The following is a 16,767-nucleotide window of genomic DNA, read 5'->3' as shown; positions in this document are numbered from 1 at the left end:
ACAGGGAAAAACAGGGAAACTTGTGAAGACAGAGACCTGGACTCCAGGGCTGGAAATGCAGCCTCGGGGCTGGCATTGTGACCTGGCCACTCCCTTCGCTCTCTGGCTCTGTGTCCCTCTCTGTGAGATGCGGGTCAGGAGGGTCCATGTATAGAGTCTCTTTCAGCTCCAAGGTTGTACTCTGATCTATAATGGGGGTATCAGAGATTTCTGGGTGGAAGACCCTTCCTGTAACAAACACAGCTGGCCTCCCCATCCAAGGCCCATGTCTGCTATGAATAAGTGAATGCTTGTGAGAAGAATGCACCAACAGAGGAAGCTGGAGGGCCCCTGCCAGTCCTCTCTGCCGGATCTGTTCCTCTCTGTCTCCTCTCAGCCAGGAGCTCTCATGGGCCTATGGTCAGGAACATCCAGAGAGGCCTGCAGGGCTGGGGAGGGAGTCGCTGTGGGTGCCTTTTTCCTGCAGGAGCTCAGCTTCTGGACAGGGGAGACACTGAATCCCATACCAAGCAGGGAGTGGAAATGCCCTGGTGAGTGGTCCAGGGCAGCCGTGGGGCAGGAGAGCTCCTGATGAGGACAGGAGGAGGAGGGGATGTGCTAGGCAGGGAGAAAGGCTTGAGCAAAAGTGGGGAGGCAGGAATGGGCCCGTGTGCTGCTCATGGACTAGGCAAGGACCTGTGAAGTGTGGCAGATACTAGCTGCTCAGTGATCTATAGCCAGACTGCACCATGGCTTTTACTAAACTCACCGAAGTCTCATCACCACCTGACGAAGTAGGTTACTGTTATGGAGGAGAAAATAGGCTCAGAGAGGTTAAGTAACCTGCCTGAGGACACACAGCTAAAGAGGCACAAAATCAGCAGTCCTGGCTTTGCCACCATGACGGGTGATGGAAGGGACCCATGCGGAGGAAGTGAGCTATCCCTGACCCCATCACTGGGGCACAGGGGAGTGAGAGGCATCACCAACCAGGTAACACTGTGCAGCCCCAGACCCTTTTCCAGCTCTGGTTTGGAGGTGAGAACTTTTTGCAGCCTCTGGGCTCCCAGGGAGTGTCTCCAACATGAGACTCCACTCCTGAGCTGCTTCCCTGCTGTCTGGGCCTCGTTTTACTGTCTCTGACCCTTCATAGCTGATGAGACTGTCCCCATTCAGCCCCCAGCTGTGGGACCTGCCCAAGCCTGTGTCCTGACTGTCATGACCCAGAGCAATTGCCAGGAATTCCCACCTCCTGCTGCGGCCGCCGCCAGAATGTCAAAGCCACCTCCGGCCAAGCACCCCAGAGCTCCAGAGCATCTGGTGGGGGCTTCCCCCTCCTCTGCCTCAGCTATTTTCAGGCTCAGCGCCGTGGGCGGTGTTAGGGGAGAAGCAGATTATCTGTTTGGCAGAGTCAGCCATATGGCAGGGCCAGGGATGGGAGTTCACAGAGGCAGAACCTGAGACAGCTCTGTCTTTGACTTCGAAAAAGCCTGGCGGAGTGGCGTGTGGCTGTAGTCCCAGCGGAGGCAGGAGGATTGCTTGAGCCCGGGAGTTCAAGGCCAGCCTGGGCAACAGCATGACACTCCATCTCTACAAAAACAAAACTAATCTTTAGGGACTAGGGCCACCACTCTGGAAGGCCCTGCCCAGGACTAGTGACTCAGAGCCATGGTCTGGTGGAACGAGAGGTTCAGAAAGGCCTGGGTTCAGCCGAGTGCGGTGGCTCACGCCTGTAATCCCAGCACTTTGGGAGGCTGAGGCTGACAGATCACCTGAGGTTGGGAGTTCGAGAGCAACCTGATCAACATGGAGAAACCTGTCTCTGCTAAAAATACAAAATTAGCTGGGCGTGGTGGCACATGCCTATAGTCCCGACTCCTCGGGGGGCTGAGGCAGGAGAATCGCTTGAACATGGGAGGCGGAGGTTGCGGTGAGCCGAGATCGTGCCACTGGACTCCAGCCTGGGCAACAAGAGCAAAACTCCGTCTCAAAAAAAAAAGAAAGAAAGGCCTGGGTTCACCCCACCTGCCACCTGGCTTGAATCCACTGATAGCCCCACCAAGCAGCCAGGCCCTGCTCCCATGAGTGAGGGGCGTGCTCCCCATGCCAGGTGATTGTCCAGCCGCTGGGATGGGAGGCTCCTAACAGTAGGCTGAGACGAGAACCCAGGTGACCCATCCTCTCACAGTGACACCACCAGAGCCCCTGCCTCCATGTCCTCCTCCAAACACTCACCCAGCCCTCCAATGCCCTTCACTTTCATGAGACTGGGGAGCCTCTTTAAGAAAATGAATACAAAACAGCTGGGCGCAGTGGCTCAGGCCTGTAATCCCAACACTTTGGGAGGCCGAGGTGGGCGGATCACCTGAGGTCAGTAGTTCAAGACCAGCCTGGCCAACATGGCGAAACCCTATCTCTACTAAAAATACAAAAATCAGTGGGGTGTGGTGGCAGGTGCCTGTAATCCCAGCTACTCGGGAGGCTGAGGCAGGAGAATTGCTTGAACACAGGAGGTGGAGGTTGCAGTGAGCCGAGATCGCACCATTGCACTCCAGCCTGGGCAACAAGAGTGAAACTCTGTCTAAAAACAAAACAAAACAAAACAAAAAAAGGAAATGCAAAACAAATGCAAGATTAGGTCGCAAAGTGGGTATTTGAAATGCAAACAAATGACCAATTTGGTTGCCCGTTGGAGAGAAGAGAAAACCGAGGCTGTGGCATGGGGAGGGCTTTCTTGGTGAGGGCATACGCAGGAAGGCACACCTGTCCCACTGCTTGCGCATCCCAAACTGGCAGAAGGTGGTCCAGCCACAGCGGACTGGCTGCTTTGGTATCTCCCCACCCCCTTCCAAGGGGCCCTGCTTAGAGGCCCCCCTTCGCCCCAAGGAATGCAGGCGTCAGTGCTTCAGACTCTGGCCTAACCACCGTCCCCACCTCCCAGGCCCCTACCCTTTCCCTCCAGATGTGGGCACAGCTGTATTTTTAGAACAGCCGACCACGAGGACATTCTTTCCTTCTAATTAAGATGGCTTCAAATCTCTCATCCGCAATCAACCCCATTGTTCAGTCCTCAAACATCAAAGGGTGGCCAGGAGGGGCCGCCTCAGCTGGTTGTGGGGTTGGGGTTTGTTTTCTTTCTTTCTTTGTCTTTGAACCATTATGCTGGAATGGATGCCAGCTCTGAGGAGGAGGATGAAGCAGGCCTTTGGGTAGTTTGCAGGACCTGCCTCTCTGCACCCCTGCACCCTGTTCCCAACCTTGAGTGGGATTGTCCAGGTAGGCTGCAGCCCCCCAGTGCACCCGTCTGAGGTTAGGGTCTGTCTGGGACAACTGGGGGATCAAAAAAGGCCCTGTGTTGGCTGGGGGTGGTGGCTCTCGTGTGTAATCGCAGTGCTTTGGGAGGCCAAGGTGGGCAGATAACCTGAGGTCAGGAGTTCGAGACTAGCCTCGCCAACATGGTGAAACCTCGTCTCTGCTAAAAATACAAAAATTAGCCGGGCATGGTGGCTCACGCCTGTAATCCCAGCTACTCGGGAGGCTGAGGCAGGAGAATCGCTTGAACCCCAGGGGCAGAGGCCTCGGTGATCATCAGGCCTCCTGACCTCCTCCCCCTCCCCCGCAGGAGGCTCCTGGTGTGGGACAGAGATGCCCATCCACGTGGGGGGAATAGGAAAGGCTGCAGGGAGGAATGGCCTCTGGGTAGCCTTGAACCGTGTTACAGTCCTCCGTGCTACAGCGCTGTCAAGCCCACTGACAGATGAGGAAACCGAGGCTCAGAGAGGCCAACAGGCTGGCCTAGAGCTGCTCAGCCCACTAGCAGTGAGGTGCTCAGGAACGCTAGGTCCCCGCAGTCAGCCGTGCCCTGCACCCCTCACTCACCCCCAGGGATGGACCGGGCCTGCTGCTGCCTGAGCCTTGGCTCCAGGTAGGAGGCACCTGTCCCACCCCGCATGGAGCAGAGAGGAGAGCCACGCAGCCGGGCCGAGGTCGGGTGGCACTGGCGTCGGGCTTCTCAGCTCCCCAGTGTCCTGGCTTACCCGGCCCCGCGCGGCTGGATGTGAGGACAGGGGAAGTGAAATCGCACCGGGGCGGGTGGCACAGGGCGGGAGGCTGCAACCCGGTACAAACGGCCAGGACTTGAGCGCCCAAGGGCTGAGGGGCAGGGAGGGCAAGGCAGAAAGGGGAGCCTCCCCAGATGAAGTGCCCCCTACCCAGCGGCGCCTGGGCGCAGGCCTCCTTTGTTTCACCGCCACCACTGAACCTTCGCGAGTCGGCGGCAATCGCTGGTGCCGGGTTCCGCAGAGCCCGGGCTCTGTCGCCCCCTCGCGGCCGGAGCCGGTCTGGGCGGCGTCGGGAAATCCCGAAAAGCCTGAGGGAAAGAAGCTGAACGGGGGCGGGACCCGGGCGCGGTGAGCCCATTCATTCCCCGAGGGCTGGGAAAGTCTCCACTAGGAGACGGAATCCCTGGGATGTCCCCAACGCTGGGTCCTGCCTCCCTAGGCCCGGGTAACAGGCATTTTCTAAGACAGTTCAGGGACACGGAGGCACCCCGCTAGAAGAGCCGGAGAGCTCCCGGGTGGGGTGCGGGCCGGGTGGGAGTCAGTATCACCAGAGGGCTTCGCTGGATTGATTGTTTTCATTTATTTATTTTAAAATATTTATTTATTTATTTATTTATTTATTTTTGAGACAGAGCTTCGCTCTGTCGCCCACGCTGGAGTTCAGTGGCACGATCTTGGCTCACTGCAATCTCTGCCTCCCCGGCTCAAGCAAGCCTCCTGCCTCAGCCTCCTCAGTAGCTAAGATTACAGGCGCCCACCACACACCCGGCTAATCTTTGTATTTTTAGTAGAGATGAGGTTTCACCAGGCGGACCTCAGTTGATCAGCCTGCCTCAGCCTTCCACAGTGCTGCGATAACAGGCATGAGCCACCGCGCCCGGCCTGTATTGATTGTTTTTAGTTTGAGCTGCTTTCCTCCCTTGGCAATGTGAGGAAGACCAGCTCTGCCAGCCGGGCTGTAGGGCTGGTGCGGGCACCAGCTTGGCCTCACAGAGCCTCAGGGACTCCCCTTGTAAATGAGGCTGACATCCACATATGGGTAGTTGCACCTAGCACTGCACAGGGCGGATGTGAGCAACAGGCTGCTACAAATACAGCTACGACTTTCACATGCTCAAGGTTAAACTCCCAGTCAATGTTTGCTGAGGTGAAACCTAGAGCTTCCTGGCCAAAGGATAATAATTAATGTCTGGGGAGCCCACACATGGGGACCTGTCTCCAACGAGATGGGGGTGGCTTTAGGGCATCCAAGAGGCATTTCAAGGAGAATCAAGGGGCAGCCAGGTATTGTTAATGGTGGCCAGGTCAGGGTCCAGTCTGGTAGGGTCTTGGATTCAAGGTTAAACCCAGTTCTAAATTTGGGACTTATCCCCAGGCTCGCCCCCAGGCTTTTACTATGTAGACACGTATTCCTACACACATTAGGTACGGTTTTGTATATTTCCAAACAATATATAGGCATAATAGTATATGCGTCTTTCTGCAACTTTGTTCATGCAGTGTTGTGATTGACACGTTGATACCGTTCCTCTAGTCTAGTCCACTGATGTTCACTGACGAGTGGTATTCTATCGTATTCCACAGCTATTTCTCCTTTTTTTGCATGATTGACATTTGGATTGTTTCCAGTTTTCCTATGGCACAAACGATGCTGCATTTGTGAACAGTTCTTGAGCATGGGATTAAGAGTTTCTCCAAGGTTAAACCCAGGAGTGGAATTGCTGGGTGGGAGAGGTATATGAACTTCAGCTTCCTTGATCTGCCCAAATTGCTCTCCAGAGTCATTGCACTGATTTACATTTTTCCTTCTTTCCTTCCTTCCTTCCTTCTTTCCTTCCTTCCTTTTTTTGAGATAGGGTCTTACTCTGTCACTCAGGCTGGAGTGCAGTGGTGTGAATATGGCTCACTGCAGCCTTGACCTCCTGGGCTCAAGCGATTTTTCCCACCTCAACCTCCTAAGTCGCTGGGACCACAGCTGTGTGGTGTGCCACTGTGCCCGGCTAATTAAAAAAAATAAATTATAGAGACAGGGTCTCACCACATTGCCCAGGCTGGTCTGAAACTTCAGCCTCAAATGATCCTCATATTTTGGCCTCCTAAAGTGCTGGGATTACAGGCATGAGCCACCACACCTAGTTCCAACTGATATTTTCATCAATAGTACGTGGGTGTTCCAGCTGATCAACACCACCACTTGGTATTGCCAGAATTAAGCTGTTAGTCTGTTGAGTGGGAACCAATATAGATGTGGATTTAATTTGCATTTCCTGATTACTAATGCAGCTATCTTGTAATTAGTTTTTTTTGGTCATTTCAGTTTCCTCTTCTGTAAATTCCCTGTTCATATCTTTTTTTTTTTTTTTTGAGACGGAGTCTCACTCTGTCACCCAGGTTGGAGTGTAGCGGCATGATCTCGGCTTACTGCAAGCTCTGCCTCCTGGGCTCAAGTGATCCTCATGCCTCAGCCTCCTGAGTAGCTGGGACTACAGGCCAAACCACCATGCCAAGCTAATTTTTTGTATTTTTTGGTAGAGATGGGGTTTAATTTTTTGTATTTTTGGTAGAGACGGGGTTTTACCATGTTTCCCAGGCTGGTCTCGAACTCCTGAAATCAAGCGATCTGCCCCGCCTTGGCCTCCCAAAGTGCTGGGATTATAGGCATGAGCCACCGTGCCAAGCCTGTTTGCCCATTTTCTTTTCCTTATTGGTATGTGGGTATTCTATATACATTCTGAATACTAATACTGTGTTGGTCATATGTTGTAGTTACCTTCTTCTACTTGGTAGCTTTAGGTTTCAACTTTTTAAAAAAATGCGTTTTTTTAATGTAAAAAATTGAGATGTGGTCTCACTATGTTGCCAGGGCTGGTCTCGAACTCTTGAACTCAAGTGATCCTCCCACTTCGGCCTCCCAAAGTGCTAGGATCACAGGCTGGAGCCACCACACCTGGCCAGGTTTCACCTTTTCATGGCGTCTTTTGTTTGTTTATTTGAGACAGGGTCTTACTCTGTTGCCGCAGTTGGAGTGCAGTGCAGTGATCACCGAATACTGCAGCCTCGACTTCCCTGGCTCAAGCAATCCTCCCTGAGCCTCAGTCTCATGGGTAGCTGGGACAACAGGCTCAAGCCATCATGCCCGACTAATTTTTTGTAATTTTTGTAGAGACGGGGTTTTGCCATGTTGCCCAGGCTGTTCTCAAACTCCTGGGCTCAAGCAATCCACCCACCGTGGCCTCCCAAAGTACTTGGATTACAGGTGTAAACCACTGTGCCTGTCCCATTAATGGTGTCTTTTAACACATAGATTTTTAATTTTAATGAGGTTAAATCCTCATAAGAAATCTGCATGGTTTATTCTTGTTTAACACGAGGTTATAAAAGTATTATATATTTCCTTTTTATTTATTTTTTTTTGAGATGGAGTTTCACTCTGTCGTCTAGGCTGGAGTGCAGTGGCGCGATCTTGGCTCACTGCAACCTCTGTCTCCTGGGTTCAGGTGACTCTCCTGCCTCAGCCTCCTGAGTAGCTGGGATTACAGGCGCCCGCCACCACACTCAGCTAATTTTTGTATTTTTAGTAGAGATGGGGTTTCGCCATGTTGGCCAGCCTGGTCTGAACTCCTGACCTCAGGTGATCCACCTGCCTTGGCCTCCCAAAATGCTTGGATTACAGGCGTTAGCCACCTCGCCCGACCTTTACATTTTTTTTTTTTTATAGAGATGGGTGTCTGCCCGTGTTGCCCAGGCTGGTCTTGAACCCATGCGCTCAAGTGATCCTCCTGCCTCAGTCTCCCAAAGTGCTGGGATTATAGGTGGGAGCTACTGCGTCCAGACTAAAATGTTTAAAGTTAGGTTTTTACATTAGGTTTGTGTGTACCTGGAATGGCTTTTGTATATGAAGTGAGACAGAGGTCCAGTTTCATTTTTCCCCATATCGTCAATTGTCCTAGCGCCATTTATTAGCCCGTCACTTCCCACTTACTTATTATTATTATTATTATTATTATTTTTTGAGACGGAGTCTCTCTGTCGCCCAGACTGGAGTGCAGTGGTACGATCTTGGCTCACTGCAAGCTCCGCCTCCCGGGTTCACGCCATTGTCCCGCCTCAACCTCCCGAGTAGCTGGGACTACAGGCGCGTGCCGCCACGCCCGGCTAATTTTTTGTATTTTTAATAGAGACAGGGTTTCACCGTGTTAGCCAGGATGGTCTCGATCACCTGACCTCGTGATCCGCCCGCCTCGGCCTCCCAAAGTGCTGGGATTATAGGCGTGAGCCACCGCGCCCGGCCACTTTCCACTTATTTTTTAAGGGGGAAAAGGCAATGGTTGTTTTGAAAAAAATTAACCTATCTAAATAAAATATCAGCAGTTGAAACTAACAATGTATTAATAACAACAATAATATTGTGACCAAATTGCGTCTACCCCAAGAATTCAAGAATGGTTTACCATTAGAAAGTTTATTGATGTAACTGATCTCATTAACAGATTAAAGAAGAATACCCATATGATCATCTTAATAGATGCACGAAAAGCATGCAATAAAATACCTATTTATGATAACTGCTAATATTTTATTTGTTTTTCCTTAAAAATGCAGTGTCTTTAGGAATTAAAGTTCAGAGCAGCAAAAGTCAAACAAAAACCAAGTCTGAGCAATAGAGCTACTACAGTGCCCATCACAGTCTTTGCTCAGATGACTTCCTAAGGTCATGTCCAGCTCTATGGTTCTGTGACCACAAATAGCGTCTTTGGCAAGTCTAGTTTCAGTTGGTCTTTGTCCAGCTCCTGGATTCCTCCATGCAGGGCCTGAGAAGCCCTGAGGGATAAAAGATTAATCCGGTCCAGTGGACGATGTGGTTCCTCAACTCCAAGTGCCCCCACCATAGGTCGGACCTGCCTCTCACTCAGTGGATCCCCTGGCGGCAACCCGAGACCGGTTCTCCTACCCGTATTCCGCTAAGTCTCTCGCTCTGCCCAGGACGCACAGATGAGAGCGCTCCGCAGACTGGTGGGTTTATTTTTCGGTCTTTCCTAATTTTCCCGTCCTCTGGGGGAAAGGTCAGGGATACCTGAACCAAAGTGTGTGGGGGGGCGGTGTAGATGATGGGGTGCATCTGTGCACAACCAAGGGCTTGGCCCTCCGGAGAACGCCCAGGGACAGGGGCCTCCGAGGTTCTGGCGGCCGGCAGTGGCGACCGGCGCAGGGAATCGCGCAGGGAATCGCGCAGGGTTGCGGCTGAGGTCCGACCAGAGACAGAGAGAGAGACCCGCAGACATTTAGTCCAGAGACTGCAGTAAAGGAGGGGGACGAGGGGCCAGAGCCGGAATTTCGGGGGAGGACTTGGGAGCGCGGCCACTAGAGTCGCTTGCTGGCACCTGCGGGGGCGAATGCAGGGGCTTGGCCGAGATGACCTTGGACCAGAGCTCCCTTCCGGCCTGCAGACATGAGCTTGGGGCTTAGCCGAGTAAGGAGTGAGCGGCTTTTCAGTCTCCGTGCTGCGGGAGAGGCGGATGGAGGATGAACTGGAGCCGTCCTTACGGCCTCGGACGCAGGTGAGCTCCCAGCGGCGGCGACAAACCCCGTGGCGGTGACCCCCACCCCCTTCAGCGGCGGCGACTCCCCCCGCCAATCCGCGGGGGCGAACTTCCCGGCACCCCAGCCCTTCTTAAAACGCTGTGGGTCCGCACATGCGCCTCAGGCGCCCTCCGCGACAGTCTAGCGGCTCTGCGCTTCACTGCGCCTGCGCTTGAGTCTCAGGCCTTACTCCCGGCCACCGGTTAGCGTTGCGCGAACCTCAGCTGGTGCGGACGCTGTCAATACCCACTGCGCTTGCGCTACAGCTTCGTTTGGATTGGTTTGCTCCTCTCAAACGCTCACTGCGCGTGCGCTAGCGCTTCTTTCACCACTGGGTGCCGCGCCCTGCCCTTCCCTTCGTGTGCAGGCTTCGTCTCGCCGCTTGCTAATGGCATCCAGGGTCTCCCTGGGACAGCAAGACCTCTGCTCAGGCCCCTCTTTCGAATGCTCCATGCCCTCCTGCGATCTAGAATGGTCTGAATTCTCATACCTGCCCAGACCAGGCGTTTCAGATGAGGGATTGCGGACCTGAGTGAATTGCGCAAGTGCAGCCACCTTGGAGGCTTAACTAAGTCGTCAAATGTTCAAAAATATCGTGCTTGTATGTACAGTGGCGTTAGGGGCTAGGCTCAGATGTGCATAGGCAGGTGTTTACGCCCAGGGTCGGCCTGTGGGCCAGAGCAAGGTTGCTGGACCCTGGCATCCCAGCCCCCAGAGATGCTAAATCCTCTGCCGATCAGCCCTGACCTCAGAGGCAGTAAGCCCTCCGAGCACTGCAATCCTGACGCTCGCCCCCTCCCGAGACTGTTTCCCACCCCCGCCTCTTTCCTCCTCATGCTCCCTCAGCTCTGACCTGGCGTCCTGCCTCACAAAGGGAAAGGGCGCAGCCAGAGGAGAGCACCCGCACTGCCCACCACTTCTATGGGTTCCTTCCCAATCTGGACTGATTTCTTTAGGTATTTGCATGGCACATTCCCTCACCTCCTTTGTCTTGATTTGCACTTGTATTTCTTGACAGCCTTATTTAAAATAGCACCAGCTAAGGTGGGTGGGAGGATCGCCCAGGAGTTCGAAGCTGCAGGGATCTAATAGGATCTCACCACTGCACTCTAGCGTGGGCGACGTAGCGAGACCTTGTCTCTAAAAAATAAAAATAAAATAAAATAAAATAGCACCACCTGGTCCAAACACTTCCTACGCCCCTTCACTGCTTTAAGTCTCTGTAGCACCAGCTGATGTACTATATATTTTGCTTGTTCATTTTGCGATTGCTTGTCTTTCCCTGCTGGAAGGAAAGCTCTGACCGCTCATGGATTTTGTCTGTTGCTCACTGCTGTATCCCAACACCTAGAATAGTAGGATTATTGACCATAATAGGGAGGCAATAAATCTTTGTTTGCTGAATTAATGGTCCCTATCATAGCTAATGTCTGAGTGCTTACCATGATCAGGCACGGTATAGGCAATCTCCATGCATGATCTCATTGAATTCAACAATTTCCTGTAGTCTTAAGAGACCTGTCAATATCTCCTGCTACATGAGCTCAGCTGCCATCAAGCACTGCGTTCGCGGCTTCCTTCAGATCTGCTGTCTTAAGGGAGCTCTCACTTCCATGCAGCCCCCGTGGAGCTGTAATTTGGCCTCAATGGGACCAGATGCCAGGTTTCTCACCTGGCTTCTTCCTAAAGCTTCCAGCTTAAGAGAAAGTTACTTAGGCCTTATTGGAACTATGGACAGCCAGGGCCCCTGTCACCAACCTGTCTCCAGACCTATGGCAAGGCCTTCAGCAGGATTCTGCCCTCCAGAGCCACTTCCTCTGCTCCCCCACCCTCCAGTGCAGTATCTCACTGAATGGTGAAAGCACAGCTGTCTCTTTCCCAGCTGTTTCTTGCCCCCCAGCACACTTCCTGGCTGAGATAAACATTCAGTTTTTTTTTTTTTTTTTTTTGCGATGGAGTCTCACTCTATTGCCCAGGCAGGAGTGCAGTGGCGCGATCTGGGCTCACTGCAACCTCTGCCTCCCTCCCGGATTCAAGCAATTCTCCTGCCTCAGCCTTCCGAGTAGCTGGGATTACAGGCGCCCACCACCACGCCCGGCTAATTTTTGTATTTTTAGTAGAGACAGGGTTTTACCATGTTGGCCAGGCTGGTCTCGAACTCCTGACCTCAAGTGATCTGCCCACCTCAGCCTCCCAAAGTGCTGGGATTGCAGGTGTGGGCCATGACATCCGGCCAACACTCAGTATTTGACTAATGAATGAATAAATAGTCCGTAGGTTCTGGAAACTTTAGAAAACCTTAGCCAAACATCCTTCTGTCATGAAAACTGTATCAAAGTTTTCAAAAATAATACATTTAATTCTACAGAACAATTTGCCAGAACAAGAAAGGCAGTATTTTTTTGGGGGGAAGACATCAATGATTCAATTTTTGTAAAGTCAACTACTTTGCAGATACCTAGGAAAATAGCTGAGGGAAGGAGTTCATTGTTGTGCCTTTGGAGGAGTGGAGAACTTTCAGTATATACTGAATTTTCAAAAATCTTAACAAACGTGTCATTTTGTAATTAAAAGTCACAAAAGAGTGGGCTGGGTATGGTGGCTCACGCCTGTAATCCTAGCACTTTGGGAGGCCAAGGCGAGTGGATCGCTTGAGCTCAGGAGTTTGAAACCAGCCTGGGCAATATGGTGAAATCCCGTCTCTGCAAAAAAATTAGCCCAGCATGATGGTGTGTGCCTGTAGTCCCAGCTACTTGGGGGGCTGAGGTGGGAGGATCGCTTGAGCCCAGGAGGTTGAGGCTGCAGTGAGCCAAGATTGCGACACTGCACTCCAGCCTGGGTGACAAAATGAGAGACCCTGTCTCAAAAAACAAAACAAAAAATCACAAAAGGAGAAAAATAAATACTTCTGTGAATCCCTAAGAAGACCTCAACTACAGGTCGGGTGCGGTGGGTGGCTCACGTCTGTAATCTCAGCACTTTGGAGGCCGAGGTGGGCAGATCACTTGAGGTCAGGAGTCTCTACTAAAAATACAAAAATTAGCTGGGTGTGGTGGTGCATGCCTGCAATCCCAGCTGCTCGGGAGGCTGAGGCAGGAGAATCGCTTGAACTGGGAGGCGGAGATTGCAGTGAGCCAAGATTGCGCCATTGTACTCCAGCCTGGGCGGCAGAGCAAAACTCCGTCTCTCTTTTTTTTTTTTTTTTTTTGAGACGGAGTCTCACTCAGCCTCCACCTCCCGGGTTCAAGCAGTTCTCTGCCTCAGCCTCCCGAGTAGCTGGGATTACAGACACCTGCCAATACACCCGGCTAATTTTTTTTTTTTTTTTTTTTTTTTGAGACGGAGTCTCGCTCTGTCGCCCAGGCTGGAGTGCAGTGGCGCGATCTTGGCTCACTGCAAGCTCCGCCTCCCGGGTTCACGCCATTCTCCTGCCTCAGCCTCCCGAGTAGCTGGGTCTACAGGCGCCCGCCACCACGCCTGGCTAAATTGTTGTATTTTTAGTAGAGATAGGGTTTCACCGTGTTAGCCAGGATGGTCTCGATCTCCTGACCTTGTGATCCACCCACCTCGGCCTCCCAAAGTGCTGGGATTACAGGCATGAGCCACCGCGCCCGGCCAATTTTTGTATTTTTAGTAGAGATGGGGTTTCACCATCTTGGCCAGGCTGGTCTTAAACTTCTGACATTGTGATCCACCCACCTCAGGCTCCCAAAGTGCTGGGATTACAGGCGTGAGCCACTGCGCCCGGCCAAGACTCAGTCTCCATCTCTAAGGGTGTTTCACTGTCCTTTTGTGTACCGAGTGTGCATGACTCATGGGTACCCAGCCTAGAAGTAGGCTTCATTATCTGCAGGTCCAGGTAAGGAAGTGACTTAAGATGAGTGAGGAAGGGGAGAGCTGGGATGGGGACCAGGCACCTGGGCCATCTATGCTGCCTCTCTGCTACTCATATGTCCCCAAGTCCTTGCACCTGCAGGTCCATGTGGCATCTTCTCTTAGCCTCATTACAGAACATGCTGGTGGGAGGGAAGAGAAGGTGGCTCAGCCCAGATCCCTGGGGCCTGGCCACTCTGTTGGAGAAGGTTTTCCTGGGGCAAGTCAGGGGCTCCTGTCCTGCTGGAGGCAGAGCTTTACTCTACTAGGGCCCCAGCTCGGGAGACTGTCTTCCCCAAACACAGCAGGCGTGCTCAGGGGCAGCCCAACAAGGAGGGATGGGAACCACTCTCCAGCTCAGGGAAATGTTGGGGCTATGGGTGGGGTGAGGGTAAAGTGGGGTCCTGGACTCAGAACAGGAGGCTTGGGATCCTCTGCTACCTGCCAGCCATGTGACCCAGGTAACTCCTCTCTGTGCCTCACTTTCCTCATCTGCAAAGTGGAGACATCACTGCCTGATTCAAATAAATTGCAATGCTGTGATTGGCAGCTCTGGTCCAGGGAGGGGGTGGAGGCTGTTGTTGGTCACTCTGTGTTCTCTTCTCTCTCCTCAGATTCAGGGCAGGATCCTGCTCCTGACCATCTGCGCTGCCGGCATTGGTGGGACTTTTCAGTTTGGCTATAACCTCTCTGTCATCAATGCCCCAACCTCGGTATGTATCCTCTCTGGGTCGACTGTCCCTGTCTGAGTGGGTACTGGCTAACAGCTGCCCACTGAGGGGCTTCAGCCAGGCATCCGCTAGGTGGCGCTTTCTGCCACAAGTTTGTCTCCATTGGGTTGGCCCACAGGTTCCTGCAGATTCAAACTGAGCATACAGTTTCCCCAAACGTGCATGTCCTCCTGAGTCCCTAATCTCAGCGGATGACTCCATCTTCCACCTAGTGATGGGGGGTCAACCTTGACTCTTCTCTTCGTCTCTTGGGCACCAAGTCCTTCCTAACTACCTCTGGAATCCAGCCACTTCTCTCTATGTTTCCACCACATTCCCAGTTCTGGCCCAGCCTCCTCTCTGGCCTCCTTGCTTTCAGCCTCTCCCCATCTTGATCTCTTCAAGTCACTCCCCTGCTCAGAAATTTTTTTTTTTTTTTTTTTGAGACGGAGTTTCGCTCTTGTTGCCTAGGCTGGAGTGCAATGGCAAGATCTTGGCTCACCGCAACCTCCGCCTCCCAGGTTCAAGTGATTCTCCTGCCTCAGCCTCCCGAGTGGCTGGGATTACAGGCATGCGCCACCACGCCTGGCTAATTTTGTATTTTTAGTAGAGACGGGGTTTCTCCATGTTGGTCAGGCTGGTCTCGAACTCCCAACCTCAGGTGATCCGCCTGCCTCAGCCTCCCAAAGTACTGGGATTATAGGCATGAGCCACCGTGCCCGGTCTCATCAATGTTATTTATAAAGTAGCCAGTGGAGGTTAAGTTTCCGTGTTCAGCGGTGAGGCCTTGAGCTACCACGGCCTCAGCTTCATGGAAAAAGGAAGAAGAAATTTTAAAAAGCAAGCAGGGCAGGCAGACCTGACCAAATGAACCCCTCGGTTTCACTGTCTCACACCTTCACTCCCCCAACCCTGATACCAAAGCAAGTTAAGTATAGTTCCTCAAATACCTATGACACAGCCCTTCCTCTAAGCCTCCTTCCACGGAGGGGCCCTCTCTCTTCCACCTGTAGAAGCCCACCCCAGATACCACCACCTTCTTGAAACCTTCTTCCCTCTCTGGCCCTTGGTGCAGGCTGTCCTCACTCAGGCTGTGTGAGGGCTGTTTTGTGTCCATCTCCTCCCTCCTGCTGGTTTGCTCTCAGCAGCTGAGTCATCTTTGAATCTCCGGCCCTTGATGGTAGCCTGGCCCGAGCCAATGTTCTGTGAGTGTGGAAAGGATAGGTCTTTCAGCCCCGGTGATAGAAGCCCACCTCTAACTTGCTTAAGTAAGAAGGGCAAGTACCTAATCATGTAACTGGGAATGATGGGACATGGGGCTTCACACAGCACTGGGGGAGAGCTGCAGGAACCAGGCCCCAGGACAGAACTGTGGCTGTCCTGCCCCTGTTTTTCCTCTCTCTCTCTTTTTTTTTTTGTAAGACAGAGTCTTGCTCTGTCACCCAGGCTGGAGTGCAGTGGTGCAATTTCGGCTCACTGCAACCTCCGCCCCATCCCGAGCTCAGGCGCTCAAGCGATCCTCCCACCTCAGCCTCCCAAGTAATTGGGACCACAGGCATGTAAAACAAAGCCCAGCTATTTTATTTGTATTTTTTAGTAGAGATGGGGTCTCATCATGTTGCCCAGGCTGGTCTCAAACTCCTGAGCTGAAGTGGTCCGCCCACCTCGGCCTCTTGAAGTTCTAGGATTACAGGCATGAGCCACCGTGCCCAGCTTGGCCTTGTTTTCATACCCAGTTGGGGAGCTGCTGTCACCAGATTCACTTCCTGCCAGCTGAGAACTCCCCTCACCAACAAAAGTCTTCCAGGTTAGCTCATGTAGAAAGGCAGGGAAGAGGCTGAGGGGCTGGTTTGGATTACATGTCCACTCCCAGACCAGTAATGTGGTCAGGAGGCTGGGATGCTCAGATTGGCCAGATCTGGGCCAGGTGATCACCTTTATGGGGAAGCAAAAGCTGTAATTGACCATCGAGAGAACTTCCTCCAGAGTAATATTTGCTAGCAGAAGATAGATGTGGGGATAGAAAGAATGATAACAGCCCAGCCTCTTAAAGAAAGGATGAGAGTTTAGAAAGGGAGATCTGAGCTGGCTGCGTTGGTTTATTTTTTATTTATTTATTTTTTGAGACAGAGTTTTGTTCTTGTTGCCCAAGCTGGAGTGCGATGGCGTGATCTCGGCTCACTGCAACCTCCACCTCCTGGGTTCAAGCGATTCTCCTGCCTCAGCCTCCCGAGTAGCTGGGATTACAGGTGCCCACCACCACACCTGGCTAATTTTTTGTATTTGTAGTAGAAATGGGGTTTCACCATGTTAGCCAGGCTGGTCTCAAACTCCTGACCTCAGGTGATTCGCCTGCCTTGGACTCCCAAAGTGCTGGGATTACAGGGGTGATGTGTTGGTTTATTTATTCATTAATTCATCAAGCATTTGAGCACCCACTTCAGTGCACACTCAGACTAGAGAGGGGTCCATCCTGGGCTGGGCAGGGCACTCTCAGACCTTACCTCCCACGGCCATCACCAGCCCCTACGAAGGAGACTTTCCTAGGCTCAGAGGCTTCCCCT

The 16,767-nt window shown here is 52.5% G+C and overlaps 1 protein-coding gene across 8 annotated transcripts in view; it reads left to right on the top strand.

Moving 5' to 3' along the window:
- The first annotated feature begins 8,432 nt into the window (after positions 1-8,432).
- Positions 8,433-16,767, top strand: part of SLC2A11 (solute carrier family 2 member 11) — a 29,415-nt gene continuing 21,080 nt past the window's right edge. Inside the window, exons 1-2 of one of the 8 annotated variants that reach the window (XM_063662880.1) lie at positions 8,433-9,598; positions 14,108-14,206. In XM_063662880.1, coding sequence (XP_063518950.1) covers positions 9,557-9,598; positions 14,108-14,206 — 141 coding nt within the window. In that variant the 5' untranslated portion in view covers positions 8,433-9,556. The remainder of the gene's footprint in view (positions 9,599-14,107; positions 14,207-16,767) is intronic. The other 7 variants (XM_063662879.1, XM_063662878.1, XM_063662882.1 and 4 more) reach the window with 7 other exon arrangements.

This window comes from Pongo pygmaeus, chromosome 23, assembly GCF_028885625.2.
Source record: "Pongo pygmaeus isolate AG05252 chromosome 23, NHGRI_mPonPyg2-v2.0_pri, whole genome shotgun sequence".
In the NCBI taxonomy this organism is placed as follows: domain Eukaryota; kingdom Metazoa; phylum Chordata; class Mammalia; order Primates; family Hominidae; genus Pongo; species Pongo pygmaeus.
This window is presented reverse-complemented; position numbering and strand designations above follow the sequence as displayed.